This window comes from Oncorhynchus masou, chromosome 12 (genome assembly GCF_036934945.1).
Source record: "Oncorhynchus masou masou isolate Uvic2021 chromosome 12, UVic_Omas_1.1, whole genome shotgun sequence".
NCBI classification, from domain to species: domain Eukaryota; kingdom Metazoa; phylum Chordata; class Actinopteri; order Salmoniformes; family Salmonidae; genus Oncorhynchus; species Oncorhynchus masou.
The window spans coordinates 12,060,548-12,077,554 of NC_088223.1; the positions used below are offsets into that span (position 1 = coordinate 12,060,548).

The 17,007-nt window shown below is 47.0% G+C and overlaps 1 protein-coding gene across 6 annotated transcripts in view; it reads right to left on the reverse strand.

The window, feature by feature from the left end:
• Positions 1-17,007, reverse strand: part of LOC135549555 (sorting nexin-13-like) — a 71,421-nt gene that overhangs the window by 15,752 nt on the left and 38,662 nt on the right. For 4 of the 6 annotated variants that reach the window (XM_064979620.1, XM_064979624.1, XM_064979623.1 and 1 more), the window contains 10 exons: positions 16,582-16,665; positions 11,194-11,332; positions 9,754-9,842; positions 9,549-9,648; positions 9,134-9,324; positions 5,939-6,046; positions 4,776-4,908; positions 2,799-2,836; positions 2,430-2,499; positions 304-452 (listed from right to left, as the gene is read on the reverse strand). In XM_064979620.1, coding sequence (XP_064835692.1) covers positions 304-452; positions 2,430-2,499; positions 2,799-2,836; positions 4,776-4,908; positions 5,939-6,046; positions 9,134-9,324; positions 9,549-9,648; positions 9,754-9,842; positions 11,194-11,332; positions 16,582-16,665 — 1,101 coding nt within the window. Of the gene's footprint in view, positions 1-303; positions 510-2,429; positions 2,500-2,798; positions 2,837-4,775; positions 4,909-5,938; positions 6,047-9,133; positions 9,325-9,548; positions 9,649-9,753; positions 9,843-11,193; positions 11,333-16,581; positions 16,666-17,007 lie in introns of all 6 variants that reach the window. The other 2 variants (XM_064979626.1, XM_064979622.1) reach the window with 2 other exon arrangements.

Below are 17,007 nucleotides of genomic sequence, written 5' to 3' on the forward strand. Positions count from 1 at the left end.
TGTGAGCAAACATTCCATAACTGCAGGTGGCAGTATATCCCCAGCTTTGACTTAACCCGGTTCAGACTATTTACCCTCCAGCACAGTAGGTGGCAGTAGTCATCATTTTCAGTTCACAAACTGCACTTATAGAAGCAGAAGAATAAATGCACTACTTTAAAATGGAGATCGCCCTCAATGGTGCAGGCCCATGCTGGCACAGAAGATGCCGTAGATATGGCATGGCTATGTACACACCTTAGTAGTCAGAAGCCCTTTTCTATAAGCACACACACCAACACACACACACACACACATATTTACCTTCACCTGCTCCGTGATCCTCATGTGGAAATCGTGGAAGTCAGAGTAGCGTCGGTAGGTCTTCCAGGAGTCTTCGCTGCCGTCGTGGTTACGGCGCAACACAGTGATGGCGTAGAGGGCGTAGGTCTTGCCGTGGTCGTTACACACCCCTGTAACACCCAGCAGTCCCAACCCCAACCCAGCCCCGGGGAGACAGGCATCAGATACTGATACACGGAGCCCAGGAGGGGTGAAGAGAGGTGGGGGGGATTGAGGAAGGGGGAGTGATAGTACATAGGATGGGGCATATGGCATATGCGAAAAGAGGATGCCATGGGTGGTGAGGCAGAGGGTGTCGTGGGTGGTGAGGCAGAGGGTGTCGTGGGTGGTGAGGCAGAGGGTGTCGTGGGTGGTGAGGCAGAGGGTGTCGTGGGTGGTGAGGCAGAGGGTGTCGTGGGTAGTGAGGCAGAGGGTGTCGTGGGTAGTGAGGCAGAGGGTGTCGTGGGTAGTTGGGCAGAGGGTGTCGTGGGTAGTTGGGCAGAGGGTGTCGTGGGTAGTTGGGCAGAGGGTGTCGTGGGTGGTGAGGCAGAGGGTGCCGTGGGTAGTGAGGCAGAGGGTGTCGTGGGTGGTGAGGCAGAGGGTGTCGTGGGTGGTGACGCAGAGGGTGTCGTGGGTAGTGAGGCAGAGGGTGTCGTGGGTAGTGAGGCAGAGGGTGTCGTGGGTAGTGAGGCAGAGGGTGTCGTGGGTAGTGAGGCAGAGCGTGCCGTGGGTAGTGAGGCAGAGGGTGCCGTGGGTAGTGAGGCAGAGGGTTCCGTGGGTAGTGAGGCAGAGGGTGTCGTGGGTAGTGACGCAGAGAAAGGAAAAACAGAAGACATGGTGAAGGTGAAGGAATACAGACATACAGACATGGTGAAGGAATACAGACATGGTGAAGGAATACAGACATGGTGAAGGAATACAGACATGGTGAAGGTGATGGAATACAGACATGGTGAAGGTGATGGAATACAGACATGGTGAAGGAATACAGACATGGTGAAGGAATACAGACATGGTGAAGGAATACAGACATGGTGAAGGAATACAGACATGGTGAAGGAATACAGACATGGTGAAGGAATACAGACATGGTGAAGGAATACAGACATGGTGAAGGAATACAGACATGGTGAAGGTAATGGAATACAGACATGGTGAAGGAATACAGACATGGTGAAGGAATACAGACATGGTGAAGGTAATGGAATACAGACATGGTGAAGGTGATGGAATAGTGATTGTGTGAAAGAAAAAGTAACAGCAACATGAGATGGTGAGATAAGTGATACAAGCTGATGGTTAACGTGAGGAGATGAAGTCAGATGTGGAAGGGCGATGCAGAGTGGAGGAGGGGGCTAGTCAGGGGAGGTGTGGCCCTAAAAATAAAAATGACCTGTCACATCACTGTAAAATCTAAATTGCCTCCCCTGCCCAGCCCAGCCCAGCCCAGCCCAGCCCAATCAATCAATCAAAATATCAAAAGATGCTGGACATTTTATCATCCCCGATACTGTTGAATATTGATAACAGAACTCACTGACTGTCCTCTTGTAGTACAAGGGGACAAAGCCGCCTCCAGGCTCCTTACAGCAGCAGGGCATTTTGACGGGGGAACGGTTTTTAAAGCTACTACAGTCACACACACATCTCTGAGTGAAACCACATTAGTGGTCAGTAGTCACACACACATCTCTGAGTGAAACCACATTAGTGGTCAGTAGTCACACACACACACCTCTGAGTGAAACCACATTAGTGGTCAGTAGTCACACACACATCTGAGTGAAACCACATTAGTGGTCAGTAGTCACACACACACCTCGGAGTGAAACCACATTAGTGGTCAGTAGTCACACACACACCTCGGAGTGAAACCACATTAGTGGTCAGTAGTCACACACACACACGTCTCTGAGTGAAACCACATTAATGGTCAGTAGTCACACATGCAAGTGAGAGAACATGGAAGGCTGGTTTACTTTCAGTAACACACTAGTTTACAATAAATCACACTACACCACAGACAATACACTGATCTGAATGGAGATTATATCACAGGTGTGTGTGTGTGTGTGCGTGTGTGTGTGTGTGTGTGTGTGTGTGTCCACCTGTATCAGAGATGAAGGCGTGTAGCTGTATATTGTCATCATGGCAGGAGTTCGACAGGTCATCCAGAGACTGTAAACAGAGGAGAGAGAAACAACCAATCAGAACCAGAGATACTGCCAATCTTTGGACTAACGGCCAATCAACAGCAGCGATACTGCCTGCTACTGTGACCTCTGCAGTAAAAGTCAACCATAAAAAAAATAAAAAATAAAAGTCTTAACTGGTGTGTTAAATGTTAACAACTCCACAGCAGGGTAGTTAACGTCAGCAGGGGTTCAGTAAAAAAACAGGTCAAAACCTGTTGTAACAGTACAGTGACTGGCTGTAGTCAATGACAACTGGTGTCTCAGGGGCTAACGAGGATTTACCAGATTAATGCTTCCTGTTGGAGAACCGTTGAACGATTCTGAAGAGGAAGAGAAGAGAAAAAAAAGAAAGGAGTTAAAGATACCAAACAAGAATTCACAAAATGGGACAAACACCAAATTGAGAGACTGTATGTAGAATTCTGCAAAAACATCCTGTGTGTACAACATAAAACACCAAATATTGCATGCAGAGCAGAATTAGGTCGATACCCGCTAATTATCAAAATCCAGAAAAGAGATGTTAAATTCTATAACCACCTAAAAGGAAGTGATTCCCAAACCTTCCATAACAAAGCCATCACCTACAGAAGAGTCCCCTAAGCAAGCTGGTCCTGGGGCTCTGTTCACAAACACAAACAGACCCCACAGAGCCCCAGGACAGCAGCACAATTAGACCCAACCAAATCATGAGAAAACAAAAAGATAATTATTTGACACATTAGAAAGAATTAACAAAAAACTGAGCAAGCTAGAATGCTATTTGGCCCTAAACAGAGAGTACACAGTGGCAGAATACCTGACCACTGTGACTGACTCAAAATTAAGGAAAGCTTTGACTATGTACAGACTCAGTGAGCATAGCCTTGCTATTGAGAAAGGCCGCAGTAGGAAGACATGGCTCTCAAGAGAAGACAGGCTATGTGCACACTGCCCACAAAACGAGGTGGAAACTGAGCTGCACGTCCTAACCTCCTGCCCAATGTATGACCATATTAGAGACGCATATTTCCCTCAGATTACACAGACACACAAGGATTTGAAAACAACCCCAATTTTTATAAACTCCCATATCTACTGGGTGAAATACCACAGAGTGCCATCACAGCAGCAATACTTGTGACCTGTTCCCACAAGAAAAGGGCAACCAGTGAAGAACAAACACCATTGTAAATTACAACCCATATTTATGTTTATTTATTTTCCCTTTTGTACTTTAACTATTTGCACATTGTTACAACACTATTGTGGTGGAAAATGTTATCTTGTGAAGAGACAGCCTTTGAAAATGTTCATCTTGTCTTCGTGTCATAATAAATTATTGGTTTCTGCCTGTGCTTGATAAAGATATGAAGAGAGGGGGGGGGGGGGGTCATGACCTCCTCCTTAGGACCATCTTGGCAGAACGCTCAGAATATGTTCTATAAGTAAAGATAGGAGACCAACCCTGTGAACCATCACTAGGCAACGTGTCTGTGACCAGTATATACGTGCTCTAACGGGACTGCTCCGGTAGTGCTCCTGATGTACTTGGTGCATTGAGTTGGTTAGAACCTCTCAAGCGCCCTGATAATGAAGAATGATTCATTTAAGATTTGACATCGAGTGTTTCATGTGTAGAATATCCACGACAGTATATAGACATGACATTTCAAATGTCTTTGTTCTTTTGTGAGTGTAATGTTTATTGTTTATTTCACTTTTGTTTAGAATCTATTTCACTTGCTTTGGCATTGTTAACATGTTTTTTTTTTTTAATGTTACCCATGCCAATGAAGCCCCTTGAATTGATATAGGACAACAGTTGCTCTTCACAGTCATGGAGAATGGTGTCAATCTCAATTTCTGGGGGGGGGGGGGGGTTCATGTTTTTGTCCAATTAAAATCTAGGCAACCAGGTGAGGGAAGCTCCTAACTGATCAATGACCTTAATTGATTATTCAAGTACAAGGGAGAAGTGGAAACCCACAGACACTCGGCCCTCCTCCAGGAATTGATTGTAACACCCCAGGGTTTTTTTTTTAAATTTTACCTTTATTTAACTCGGCAAGTCAGTTAAGAACAAATTCTTATTTTCAATGACGGCCTAGGAACAGTGGGTTAACTGCCTGTTCAGGGGCAGAACGACAGATTTGTACCTTGTCAGCTCGGGGATTCGAACTTGCAACCTTTCGGTTACTAGTCCAACGCTCTAACCACTAGGCTACCCTGCCGTTAAGCTATGCTAACAACGGAGACAGAGACAGAAGATGAACTTACCTCCGTCTCCGTCATCTGATCCTCTATAGGAGGGTTCTTTGAGCATGTCCAGCTCCGCTAACATCCTGATGTAGAGAGGACTCTGTCTGAACGACGGGTAGAACCTCTCATCACGAAGCATCATGTCATACACCTGCAAGACACACACACACACGGGCACGTCATAACACACACACACACACACACACACACACAGGTCCATACACACACACACACGGGTACACACACACACGGGTACACACACACACGGGTACACACACACACACACGGGTACACACACACACGGGTACACACACACACACACGGGTACACACACACACACACGGGTACACACACACGGGTACACACACACGGGTACACACACACACGGGTACACACACACGGGTACACACACACGGGTACACACACACACACACACACACACACACACACTGGTACACACACACACACACACGGGTACACACACACACGGGTACACACACGGGTACACACACACACGGGTACACACACACACACACACGGGTACACACACACACACACACACACACGGGTACACACACACACACACACACGGGTACACACACACACACACACACACACACACACACACACACGGGTACATACACACACACACACACACACACGGTACATACACACACACACGGTACATACACACACACACGGGTACATACACACACACACGGGTACATACACACACACACGGGTACATACACACACACACGGGTACATACACACACACACGGGTACATACACACACGGGTACATACACACACACGGGTACATACACACACACACGGGTACATACACACACACACGGGTACATACACACACACGGGTACATACACACACACACACACACGGGTACATACACACACACACACGGGTACATACACACACACACACACGGGTACATACACACACACACGGGTACATACACACACACACGGGTACATACACACACACACGGGTACATACACACACGGGTACACACACACACGGGCACGTCAGAACACGTGAATACTCTATTTGTATTGACAATGAAACATTGAGTACAAAGGTCTCCAATATCTCAGAGATGCTGGTTCCAGTAGCTGTTCCAGTTGATAGTCTGGTAAAAACAGAGCATTCAAACACAAACCCACCTTTGTCTGGATGTCGTCGAATATCTCTGGCGTGGGGTCGCTGTCCTTCTGCAGCTTCTCTCCCAGTTGGAGAACAGACGCCTCATCTACCTGCACCCTGGGGGACGCCTGGCGAGAGAGGGAGAGAGATTATACAACTGAGAGAAAGAAAATTAGTGTGTTTAAGTGATACTTGAGGATTTTGCCAATGCGTCAGATGAACTCATGGGTACCATTTTTATGTCTCTGTGTGCATTTTGAAAGAAATTAGCTCAATGGCTGGAAGTCTATGGGCATCTATGGGCATCTATGGGCATCCAGCCATAGTCCCAGTCGGTATTCACATAATAACAAGGAATTCCCTCGACCGCGGCCACAAAAAAACTAAATTCTTTCCTAATGACCCCCAACGTAAAAGAGGAAAAACGACGCAGTTGATTTTTTATTATACAGAAATAACAAAACATGCCGAAAATAAGCTGTGTTGTTCAATATACATGTAACCAGGTCAAAAATGCCAACCTGCGGTTTGCACCGCTCCCACATAGGGAAATAAAGCCTGAGAGAAGAGCCCTGTGGCTTCAGGCTACTCAGCGACGTAGAGTGAGAAATGTGGGGAACCCGGTATCCATGTCGTCTAAATGTTGCTATTTACCTAATAATAAGGAATTTCCCTCGACCACGCCCACAAATTGTGGAAAACAAAGATTCTTTCCTATTGACCACCATTGTAAAAGAGCCGACATCATCGTCTACCCAGTATCCATGTCGTCTACATGTCGCTATGTGTGTGGAAAACATTTCATCACAGGTAAGACTTTTAACTTGTTTAGTACAGGGCCTTTGTTACTCCACTCATTACTTGTAGCTGTTTAGTCCGTTTGTTTGTGTTGTTGTGTTCTTGGCGAGCTTAATGTTGTGGTCGGTAGCTAGCTAGCACTCACTCACTCAAGTGGCTGCTAGCATCGTCATGAAAAGGGGCATGAGGGAAGCCCTACAATAACGTTTTTCTAAGTAGTGAGAAAGCCCGGGAGCAGGCAATGTTGAAAAGTCATCTTTAAACATGTGGTACTTTTCTTAAATGTAGTTTTGTAATTGACTAAAACAAGTAGACAAAAGTTGTTGTGAGCTAATGGGGTAACCTAGGTAACCACATGTTTTCCCTACAGGCGGTCAGGGACGCAACGTTCTATCTGATACTGACTATTGCACCAACGGCCTCATTGCTAAAATCCCGAAATATCCCTTTAAGTAAAAGTGTGTGTGTCGTGAAACTGTGTGTGTGTGACGGTGTGTGTGTGTGTGTGTGTGTGTGTGAGAGAGACTGTGTGTGTGTGTGTGTGTGTGTGAGTGAGACGTGTGTGTGTGTGAATGAGACGTGTGTGTGTGTGTGTGTGAATGAGACGTGTGTGTGTGTGTGTGTGTGTGTGTGTGTGTGTGTGTGTGTGTGTGTGTGAATGAGACGATGTGTGTGTGTGTGTGTGTGTGTGTGTGTGTGTGAATGAGACGATGTGTGTGTGTGTGTGTGTGTGTGTGTGTGTGTGTGTGTGAATGAGACGGTGTGTGTGTGTGTGTGTGTGTGTGTGTGTGTGTGTGTGTGTGTGTGAATGAGACGTGTGTGTGTGTGTGTGTGTGTGTGTGTGAATGAGACGTGTGTGTGTGTGTGTGTGTGTGTGTGAATGAGACGATGTGTGTGTGTGTGTGTGAATGAGACGATGTGTGTGTGTGTGTGTGTGTGTGTGTGAATGAGACGATGTGTGTGTGTGTGTGTGTGTGTGTGAATGAGACGATGTGTGTGTGTGTGTGTGTGTGTGTGTGAATGAGACGATGTGTGTGTGTGTGTGTGTGTGTGTGTGAATGAGACGTGTGTGTGTGTGTGTGTGTGTGTGTGTGTGTGTGTGTGTGTGTGTGTGTGAATGAGACGATGTGTGTGTGTGTGTGTGTGTGTGTGTGTGAATGAGACGATGTGTGTGTGTGTGTGTGTGTGTGTGTGTGTGTGTGAATGAGACGATGTGTGTGTGTGTGTGTGAATGAGACGATGTGTGTGTGTGTGTGTGAATGAGACGATGTGTGTGTGTGTGTGTGTGAATGAGACGATGTGTGTGTGTGTGTGTGTGAATGAGACGATGTGTGTGTGTGTGTGTGTGAATGAGACGATGTGTGTGTGTGTGTGTGTGAATGAGACGATGTGTGTGTGTGTGTGTGTGTGTGTGTGTGTGTGAATGAGACGATGTGTGTGTGTGTGTGTGTGTGTGTGTGTGTGTGTGTGTGTGAATGAGACGATGTGTGTGTGTGTGTGAATGAGACGTGTGTGTGTGTGTGTGTGTGTGTGTGTGTGTGTGTGTGTGTGAATGAGACGGTGTGTGTGTGTGTGTGAATGAGACGGTGTGTGTGTGTGTGTGTGTGTGTGTGTGTGTGTGTGAATGAGACGGTGTGTGTGTGTGTGTGTGTGAATGAGACGGTGTGTGTGTGTGTGTGTGTGAATGAGACGGTGTGTGTGTGTGTGAATGAGACGGTGTGTGTGTGTGTGTGTGAATGAGACGGTGTGTGTGTGTGTGTGTGAATGAGACTGTGTGTGTGTGTGTGTGAATGAGACGGTGTGTGTGTGTGTGTGAATGAGACGGTGTGTGTGTGTGTGTGTGAATGAGACGGTGTGTGTGTGTGTGTGTGAATGAGACGGTGTGTGTGTGTGTGTGTGTGAATGAGACGGTGTGTGTGTGTGTGTGTGTGTGAATGAGACGGTGTGTGTGTGTGTGTGTGTGTGTGTGAATGAGACGGTGTGTGTGTGTGTGTGTGTGTGTGTGTGTGAATGAGACGGTGTGTGTGTGTGAATGAGACGGTGTGTGTGTGTGTGAATGAGACGGTGTGTGTGTGTGTGTGTGTGTGTGTGTGTGTGTGTGTGTGTGTGTGTGTGTGTGTGTGTGTGTGTGTGTGTGTGTGAATGAGACGGTGTGTGTGTGTGTGCATGAGACGGTGTGTGTGTGAATGAGACGGTGTGTGTGTGTGTGTGAATGAGACGGTGTGTGTGTGTGTGTGAATGAGACTGTGTGTGTGTGTGTGTGAATGAGACTGTGTGTGTGTGTGTGTGAATGAGACTGTGTGTGTGTGTGTGTGTGTGTGTGTGTGTGTGTGTGTGTGTGTGTGTGTGTGTGTGTGTGTGTGTGTGTGTGTGTGTGTGTGTGTGTGTGTGTGTGTGTGTGAGACGGTGTGTGTTACCTTATCAGATAAGTACTGCTCATACACTCCTAGTGCTGCAGCTTTCAGCAGTCCTTTAGTGTCTCCTCCCTTCTTTCCATCCTTCTGCCATCCCTCCATCACCTCTAGTTGTTGCTGGGCTGTTACTCTGTAGCCCTCCACTGTCAGCCAGAAGAACAGCTCTGCCTGTGCCCCAGCCACCAGCATGTAGTCTATAGGAGAGGGGAGAGGTCAAAGGTTAGAGGTCAGGCTCAGCTGTTACTCCGTAGCCCTCCACTGTCAGCCAGAACAGCAGCTCTACCTGGGCCCCAGCCACCAGCATGTAGGAGAGGTCAGAGGTCAGGGTCAGGTGTGGGTTGTTACTTTGTAGCCATCTTGTCAGGCAAAATAACTCTACTTGCTTGCATGTCAGGACAGAGTTGTGCGTGGTACTAACCCATAAAGAACTGCAGGGCGATGTTGTGTACCAGAATGTGCTCCAGTGGTATGATGCACAGCTTGCCCAAGTTTGCCGCTAGTTTCAGAGCATCCACCTCCTACAGTAGACAGATGGAAACAGAGAGAGAAAAGGTGAAACAGAGAGTACGAGACGGGGTTTAGTAGGTGTTTACGGTTAACTCATTTTCACTCCTACGTCGTACTTTCCCAGACTGTAGCCTCTGTATCCTGGTCTCACAGACCTTCTTCACAAACATCAGACTGTTGATCTGGTTCTTTATTACATTGATATCTGGGAGCGAGAGAAGAGCAAGAGAGAGAAAGAAATGGAGGAAGGAGGAGGATAGGGAGAGCGGGATATGGAGAGGAGAGTTAAGTGAAAAATATGAATACTTTAGATTTTCAGGATTCTATGTATACTTTGTTAAGTTTAGGGTCATGCATGTCGCTCTGTGTCTTGTGTGTGTGCGAGTCTGTCTGTGTGAGTGTGCGAGTCTGTCTGTGTGAGTGTGCGTGTCTGTCTGTGTGAGTGTGCGAGTCTGTCTGTGTGAGTGTGCGAGTCTGTCTGTGTGAGTGTGCGAGTCTGTCTGTGTGAGTGTGCGAGTCTGTCTGTGTGAGTGTGCGAGTCTGTCTGTGTGAGTGTGCGAGTCTGTCTGTGTGAGTGTGCGAGTCTGTCTGTGTGAGTGTGCGAGTCTGTCTGTGTGAGTGTGCGAGTCTGTCTGTGTGAGTGTGCGTGTCTGTGTGTGAGTGTGCGAGTCTGTCTGTGTGAGTGTGCGTGTCTGTGTGTGAGTGTGCGTGTCTCTGTGCGTTTGTGAGTGTGCGTGTCTCTGTGCGTGTGCGTGTCTCTGTGCGTTTGTGAGTGTGCGTGTCTCTGTGCGTGTGCGTGTCTCTGTGCGTGTGTGTGCGTGTCTGTGTTTGCGTGTGTGCGTGTGTGCGTGTCTGTGTTTGCGTGTGTGCGTGTGTGCGTGTCTGTGTTTGCGTGTGTGCGTGTCTCTGTGTGTGCGAGTGTGCGAGTCTCTGTGTGTGTGAGTGTGCGAGTCTCTGTGTGTGTGAGTGTGCGAGTCTCTGTGTGTGTGAGTGTGCGAGTCTCTGTGTGTGTGAGTGTGCGAGTCTCTGTGTGTGTGAGTGTGCGAGTCTCTGTGTGTGTGAGTGTGCGAGTCTCTGTGTGTGTGAGTGTGCGAGTCTCTGTGTGTGTGAGTGTGCGAGTCTCTGTGTGTGTGAGTGTGCGAGTCTCTGTGTGTGTGAGTGTGCGAGTCTCTGTGTGTGTGAGTGTGCGAGTCTCTGTGTGTGAGTGTGCGAGTCTCTGTGTGTGTGAGTGTGCGAGTCTCTGTGTGTGTGAGTGTGCGAGTCTCTGTGTGAGTGAGTGTGCGAGTCTCTGTGTGAGTGAGTGTGCGAGTCTCTGTGTGAGTGTGCGAGTCTCTGTGTGAGTCTCTGTGTGAGTCTCTGTGCGAGTCTCTGTGCGTGTCTCTGTGCGTGTCTCTGTGCGTGTCTCTGTGCGTGTCTCTGTGCGTGTCTCTGTGCGTGTCTCTGTGCGTGTCTCTGTGCGTGTCTCTGTGCGTGTCTCTGTGCGTGTCTCTGTGCGTGTCTCTGTGCGTGTCTCTGTGCGTGTCTCTGTGCGTGTCTCTGTGCGTGTGTGTGTGTACCGTCTCCTGCAGTGTCCAGTGATCGTAGGTACTGTAGTTCCTCCAGGGCCTTGTCTTTAACAGCCTCCAGTTCAGACACTCTGTCTGTCAGCTTCAAGATGTTCATAAAAGCCTCGTAGTTACAGCTCGAGTCCCGGATCTACACAGACAGGTCATAAAAGCCTCGTAGTTACAGCTCGAGTCCCGGATCTACATAGACAGGTCATAAAAGCCTCGTAGTTACAGCCAGAGCCCCGGATCTACACAGACAGGTCATAAAAGCCTCGTAGTTACATGCCAGAGCCCCGGATCTACACAGACAGGTCATAAAAGCCTCGTAGTTACAGCGAGAGTCCCGGATCTACACAGACAGGTCATAAAAGCCTCGTAGTTACAGCCAGAGCCCCGGATCTACACAGACAGGTCATAAAAGCCTCGTAGTTACAGCAAGAGTCCCGGATCTACACAGACAGGTCATAAAAGCCTCGTAGTTACAGCGAGAGTCCCGGATCTACACAGACAGGTCATAAAAGCCTCGTAGTTACATGCCAGAGCCCCAGATCTACACAGACAGGTCATAAAAGCCTCGTAGTTACAGCGAGAGTCCCGGATCTACACAGACAGGTCATAAAAGCCTCGTAGTTACAGCGAGAGTCCCGGATCTACACAGACAGGTCATAAAAGCCTCCTAGTTACAGCGAGAGTCCCGGATCTACACAGACAGGTCATAAAAGCCTCGTAGTTACAGCGAGAGTCCCGGATCTACACAGACAGGTCATAAAAGCCTCGTAGTTACAGCCAGAGCCCCGGATCTACACAGACAGGTCATAAAAGCCTCGTAGTTACAGCGAGAGTCCCGGATCTACACAGACAGGTCATAAAAGCCTCGTAGTTACAGCCAGAGCCCCGGATCTACACAGACAGGTCATAAAAGCCTCGTAGTTACAGCGAGAGTCCCGGATCTAAACAGACAGGTCATAAAAGCCTCGTAGTTACAGCGAGAGTCCCGGATCTAAACAGACAGGCTTCTCAATAGGTGCTCCAGCAGCTGTATTGATAACAGTTTTTGATCTCTACCAACAACCCACAACTGGCTGATACTATACTATACTATACTATAATGATCATGATAGATGTTGTTGAAATATATTTAATCCATAGAGTGGTCCTTCAGAGGAATGATTGTGGATATATATTTGACATTTTTTATCCACAAGCATAATAGATATAAGTTGGCATATTTATGACACTGTGACCACAGAACTAACATTTCTTCAAAATAACACGGTGCTACTAAGAACACGGTGCTACTGAGAACACGGTGCTACTAAGAACACGGTGCTACTAAGAACACGGTGCTACTGAGAACACGGTGCTACTAAGAACAAGGTGCTACTAAGAACACGGTGCTACTAAGAACACGGTGCTACTAAGCACAAGGTGCTACTAAGCACACGGTGCTACTAAGAACAAGGTGCTACTAAGCACACGGTGCTACTAAGCACACGGTGCTACTAAAAACAAGGTGCTACTAAAAACAAGGTGCTACTAAAAACAAGGTGCTACTAAGAACAAGGTGCTACTAAGAACACGGTGCTACTAAGAACACGGTGCTACTGAGAACACGGTGCTACTGAGAACACGGTGCTACTAAGAACAAGGTGCTACGAAGAACAAGGTGCTACTAAGAACAAGGTGCTACTAAGAACAAGGTGCTACGAAGAACAAGGTGCTACTAAGAACAAGGTGCTACTAAGAACACGGTGCTACTAAGAACACGGTGCTTCTAAGAACAAGGTGCTACTAAGAACACGGTGCTACTAAGAACACGGTGCTACGAAGAACAAGGTGCTACTAAGAACAAGGTGCTACGAAGAACAAGGTGCTACTAAGAACAAGGTGCTACTAAGAACACGGTGCTACTAAGAACACGGTGCTACTAAGAACTAGGTGCTACTAAGAACAAGGTGCTACTGGTGCTACTAAGCACAAGGTGCTACTGAGAACAAGGTGCTACTGGTGCTACTAAGCACAAGGTGCTACTAAGAACAAGGTGCTACTAAGAACAAGGTGCTACTAAGAACAAGGTGCTACTAAGAACAAGGTGCTACTGGTGCTACTAAGCACAAGGTGCTACTAAGAACAAGGTGCTACTGGTGCTACTAAGCACAAGGTGCTACTAAGAACAAGGTGCTACTAAGAACAAGGTGCTACTGGTGCTACTAAGCACAAGGTGCTACTAAGAACAAGGTGCTACTGGTGCTACTAAGCACAAGGTGCTACTAAGCACACGGTGCTACTAAGAACACGGTGCTACTAAGAACACGGTGCTACTAAGAACACGGTGCTACTAAGAACACGGTGCTACTAAGAACACGGTGCTACTAAGAACAAGGTGCTACTGGTGCTACTAAGCACAAGGTGCTACTAAGAACACGGTGCTACTAAGAACACGGTGCTACTAAGAACAAGGTGCTACTAAGAACAAGGTGCTACTGGTGCTACTAAGCACAAGGTGCTACTAAGAACACGGTGCTACTAAGAACAAGGTGCTACTGGTGCTACTAAGCACAAGGTGCTACTAAGAACACGGTGCTACTAAGAACACGGTGCTACTAAGAACACGGTGCTACTGAGAACACGGTGCTACTAAGAACAAGGTGCTACTAAGAACAAGGTGCTACTAAGAACACGGTGCTACTAAGAACACGGTGCTACTAAGAACAAGGTGCTACTAAGAACAAGGTGCTACTAAGAACACGGTGCTACTAAGAACAAGGTGCTACTAAGAACAAGGTGCTACTAAGAACACTGTGCTACTAAGAACAAGGTGCTACTGGTGCTACTAAGCACAAGGTGCTACTAAGAACAAGGTGCTACTGGTGCTACTAAGCACAAGGTGCTACTAAGCACACGGTGCTACTAAGAACACGGTGCTACTAAGAACACGGTGCTACTAAGAACACGGTGCTACTAAGAACACGGTGCTACTAAGAACACGGTGCTACTAAGAACACGGTGCTACTAAGAACACGGTGCTACTAAGAACACGGTGCTACTAAGAACACGGTGCTACTAAGAACACGGTGCTACTAAGAACACGGTGCTACGAAGAACACGGTGCTACGAAGAACAAGGTGCTACTGGTGCTACTAAGAACAAGGTGCTACTAAGAACAAGGTGCTACTGGTGCTACTAAGAACAAGGTGCTACGAAGAACAAGGTGCTACTAAGAACAAGGTGCTACTAAGAACACGGTGCTACTAAGAACACGGTGCTACTAAGAACAAGGTGCTACTAAGAACACGGTGCTACTAAGAACACGGTGCTACGAAGAACAAGGTGCTACTAAGAACAAGGTGCTACGAAGAACAAGGTGCTACTAAGAACAAGGTGCTACTAAGAACACGGTGCTACTAAGAACACGGTGCTACTAAGAACAAGGTGCTACTAAGAACAAGGTGCTACTGGTGCTACTAAGCACAAGGTGCTACTGAGAACAAGGTGCTACTGGTGCTACTAAGCACAAGGTGCTACTAAGAACAAGGTGCTACTAAGAACAAGGTGCTACTAAGAACAAGGTGCTACTAAGAACAAGGTGCTACTAAGAACAAGGTGCTACTGGTGCTACTAAGCACAAGGTGCTACTAAGAACAAGGTGCTACTGGTGCTACTAAGCACAAGGTGCTACTAAGAACAAGGTGCTACTAAGAACAAGGTGCTACTGGTGCTACTAAGCACAAGGTGCTACTAAGAACAAGGTGCTACTGGTGCTACTAAGCACAAGGTGCTACTAAGCACACGGTGCTACTAGGAACACGGTGCTACTAAGAACACGGTGCTACTAAGAACACGGTGCTACTAAGAACAAGGTGCTACTAAGAACACGGTGCTACTAAGAACAAGGTGCTACTGGTGCTACTAAGAACACGGTGCTACTAAGAACACGGTGCTACTAAGAACAAGGTGCTACTAAGAACACGGTGCTACTAAGAACAAGGTGCTACTGGTGCTACTAAGCACAAGGTGCTACTAAGAACACGGTGCTACTAAGAACACGGTGCTACTAAGAACAAGGTGCTACTGGTGCTACTGAGAACACGGTGCTACTAAGAACACGGTGCTACTAAGAACACGGTGCTACTAAGAACACGGTGCTACTAAGAACAAGGTGCTACTAAGAACAAGGTGCTACTAAGAACAAGGTGCTACTAAGAACAAGGTGCTACTAAGAACAAGGTGCTACTAAGAACACTGTGCTACTAAGAACAAGGTGCTACTGGTGCTACTAAGCACAAGGTGCTACTAAGAACAAGGTGCTACTGGTGCTACTAAGCACACGGTGCTACTAAGAACACGGTGCTACTAAGAACACGGTGCTACTAAGAACAAGGTGCTACTAAGAACACGGTGCTACTAAGAACAAGGTGCTACTGGTGCTACTAAGCACAAGGTGCTACTAAGAACACGGTGCTACTAAGAACACGGTGCTACTAAGAACAAGGTGCTACTGGTGCTACTGAGAACACGGTGCTACTAAGAACACGGTGCTACTAAGAACACGGTGCTACTAAGAACACGGTGCTACTAAGAACACGGTGCTACTAAGAACAAGGTGCTACTAAGAACACGGTGCTACTAAGAACACGGTGCTACTAAGAACAAGGTGCTACTGAGAACACGGTGCTACTAAGAACAAGGTGCTACTAAGAACACTGTGCTACTAAGAACAAGGTGCTACTGGTGCTACTAAGCTACTGGTGCTACTAAGCACACGGTGCTACTAAGCACACGGTGCTACTAAGAACACGGTGCTACTAAGAACACGGTGCTACTAAGAACACGGTGCTACTAAGAACACCGTGCTACTAAGAACACGGTGCTACTAAGAACACGGTGCTACTAAGAACACCGTGCTACTAAGAACACCGTGCTACTAAGAACACGGTGCTACTAAGAACACGGTGCTACTAAGAACAAGGTGCTACTAAGAACAAGGTGCTACTAAGCAAAGATGTGTCATATGAAGCGTTGCAGCTTGCTCTGTGATACGAGTAGTACATTGATTCCAATAACAATTTTCTTATATTAATTGATGACTATTGAAAAATATAAACATGAATATCGAAAACAAAACTTGTTATTTGCCACATTTCAATAATTTGTTGAACACAGTAGAATCTAAAGTCATGGTCTTGAAAGGTGAAGGAGCATAACGACGAAACATTATGGAGTCTTAAAGAAGGCCTTGGTGAAGACAACAATGTCATATGACAATTCATTATTTGTCAATAAGACTTTTAGATACAAATGTCAAGCATACGTCAACAATCCTTTCTCCAAAGGACCAGTCTATGGATAAAATCTGGTGAAAATCAAACAAATGCGGATATTATTACTGATACTGACCATCCAGATAACAAACTGGTTGATGTAATCAGGATCACTCAGCTGGTTGACCAGGGGAAGGAGAACGCCTCGCGCCAGAATCTCCTGGAACATGGACACAATCACATGACATCACACCATCAGAATCTCCTGGAACATGGACACAATCACATGACATCACACCATCAGAATCTCCTGGAACATGGACACAATCACATGACATCACACCATCAGAATCTCCTGGAACATGGACACAATCACATGACATCACACCATCAGAATCTCCTGGAACATGGACACAATCACATGACATCACCATCAGAATCTCCTGGAACATGGACACAATCACATGACATCACCATCAGAACTGTATGGGTCCATAAACAAAACAGAAACCACACACCCAGAGGCATCATTTCTGGTGGGCGGAGACTAACGCGGTGGGGC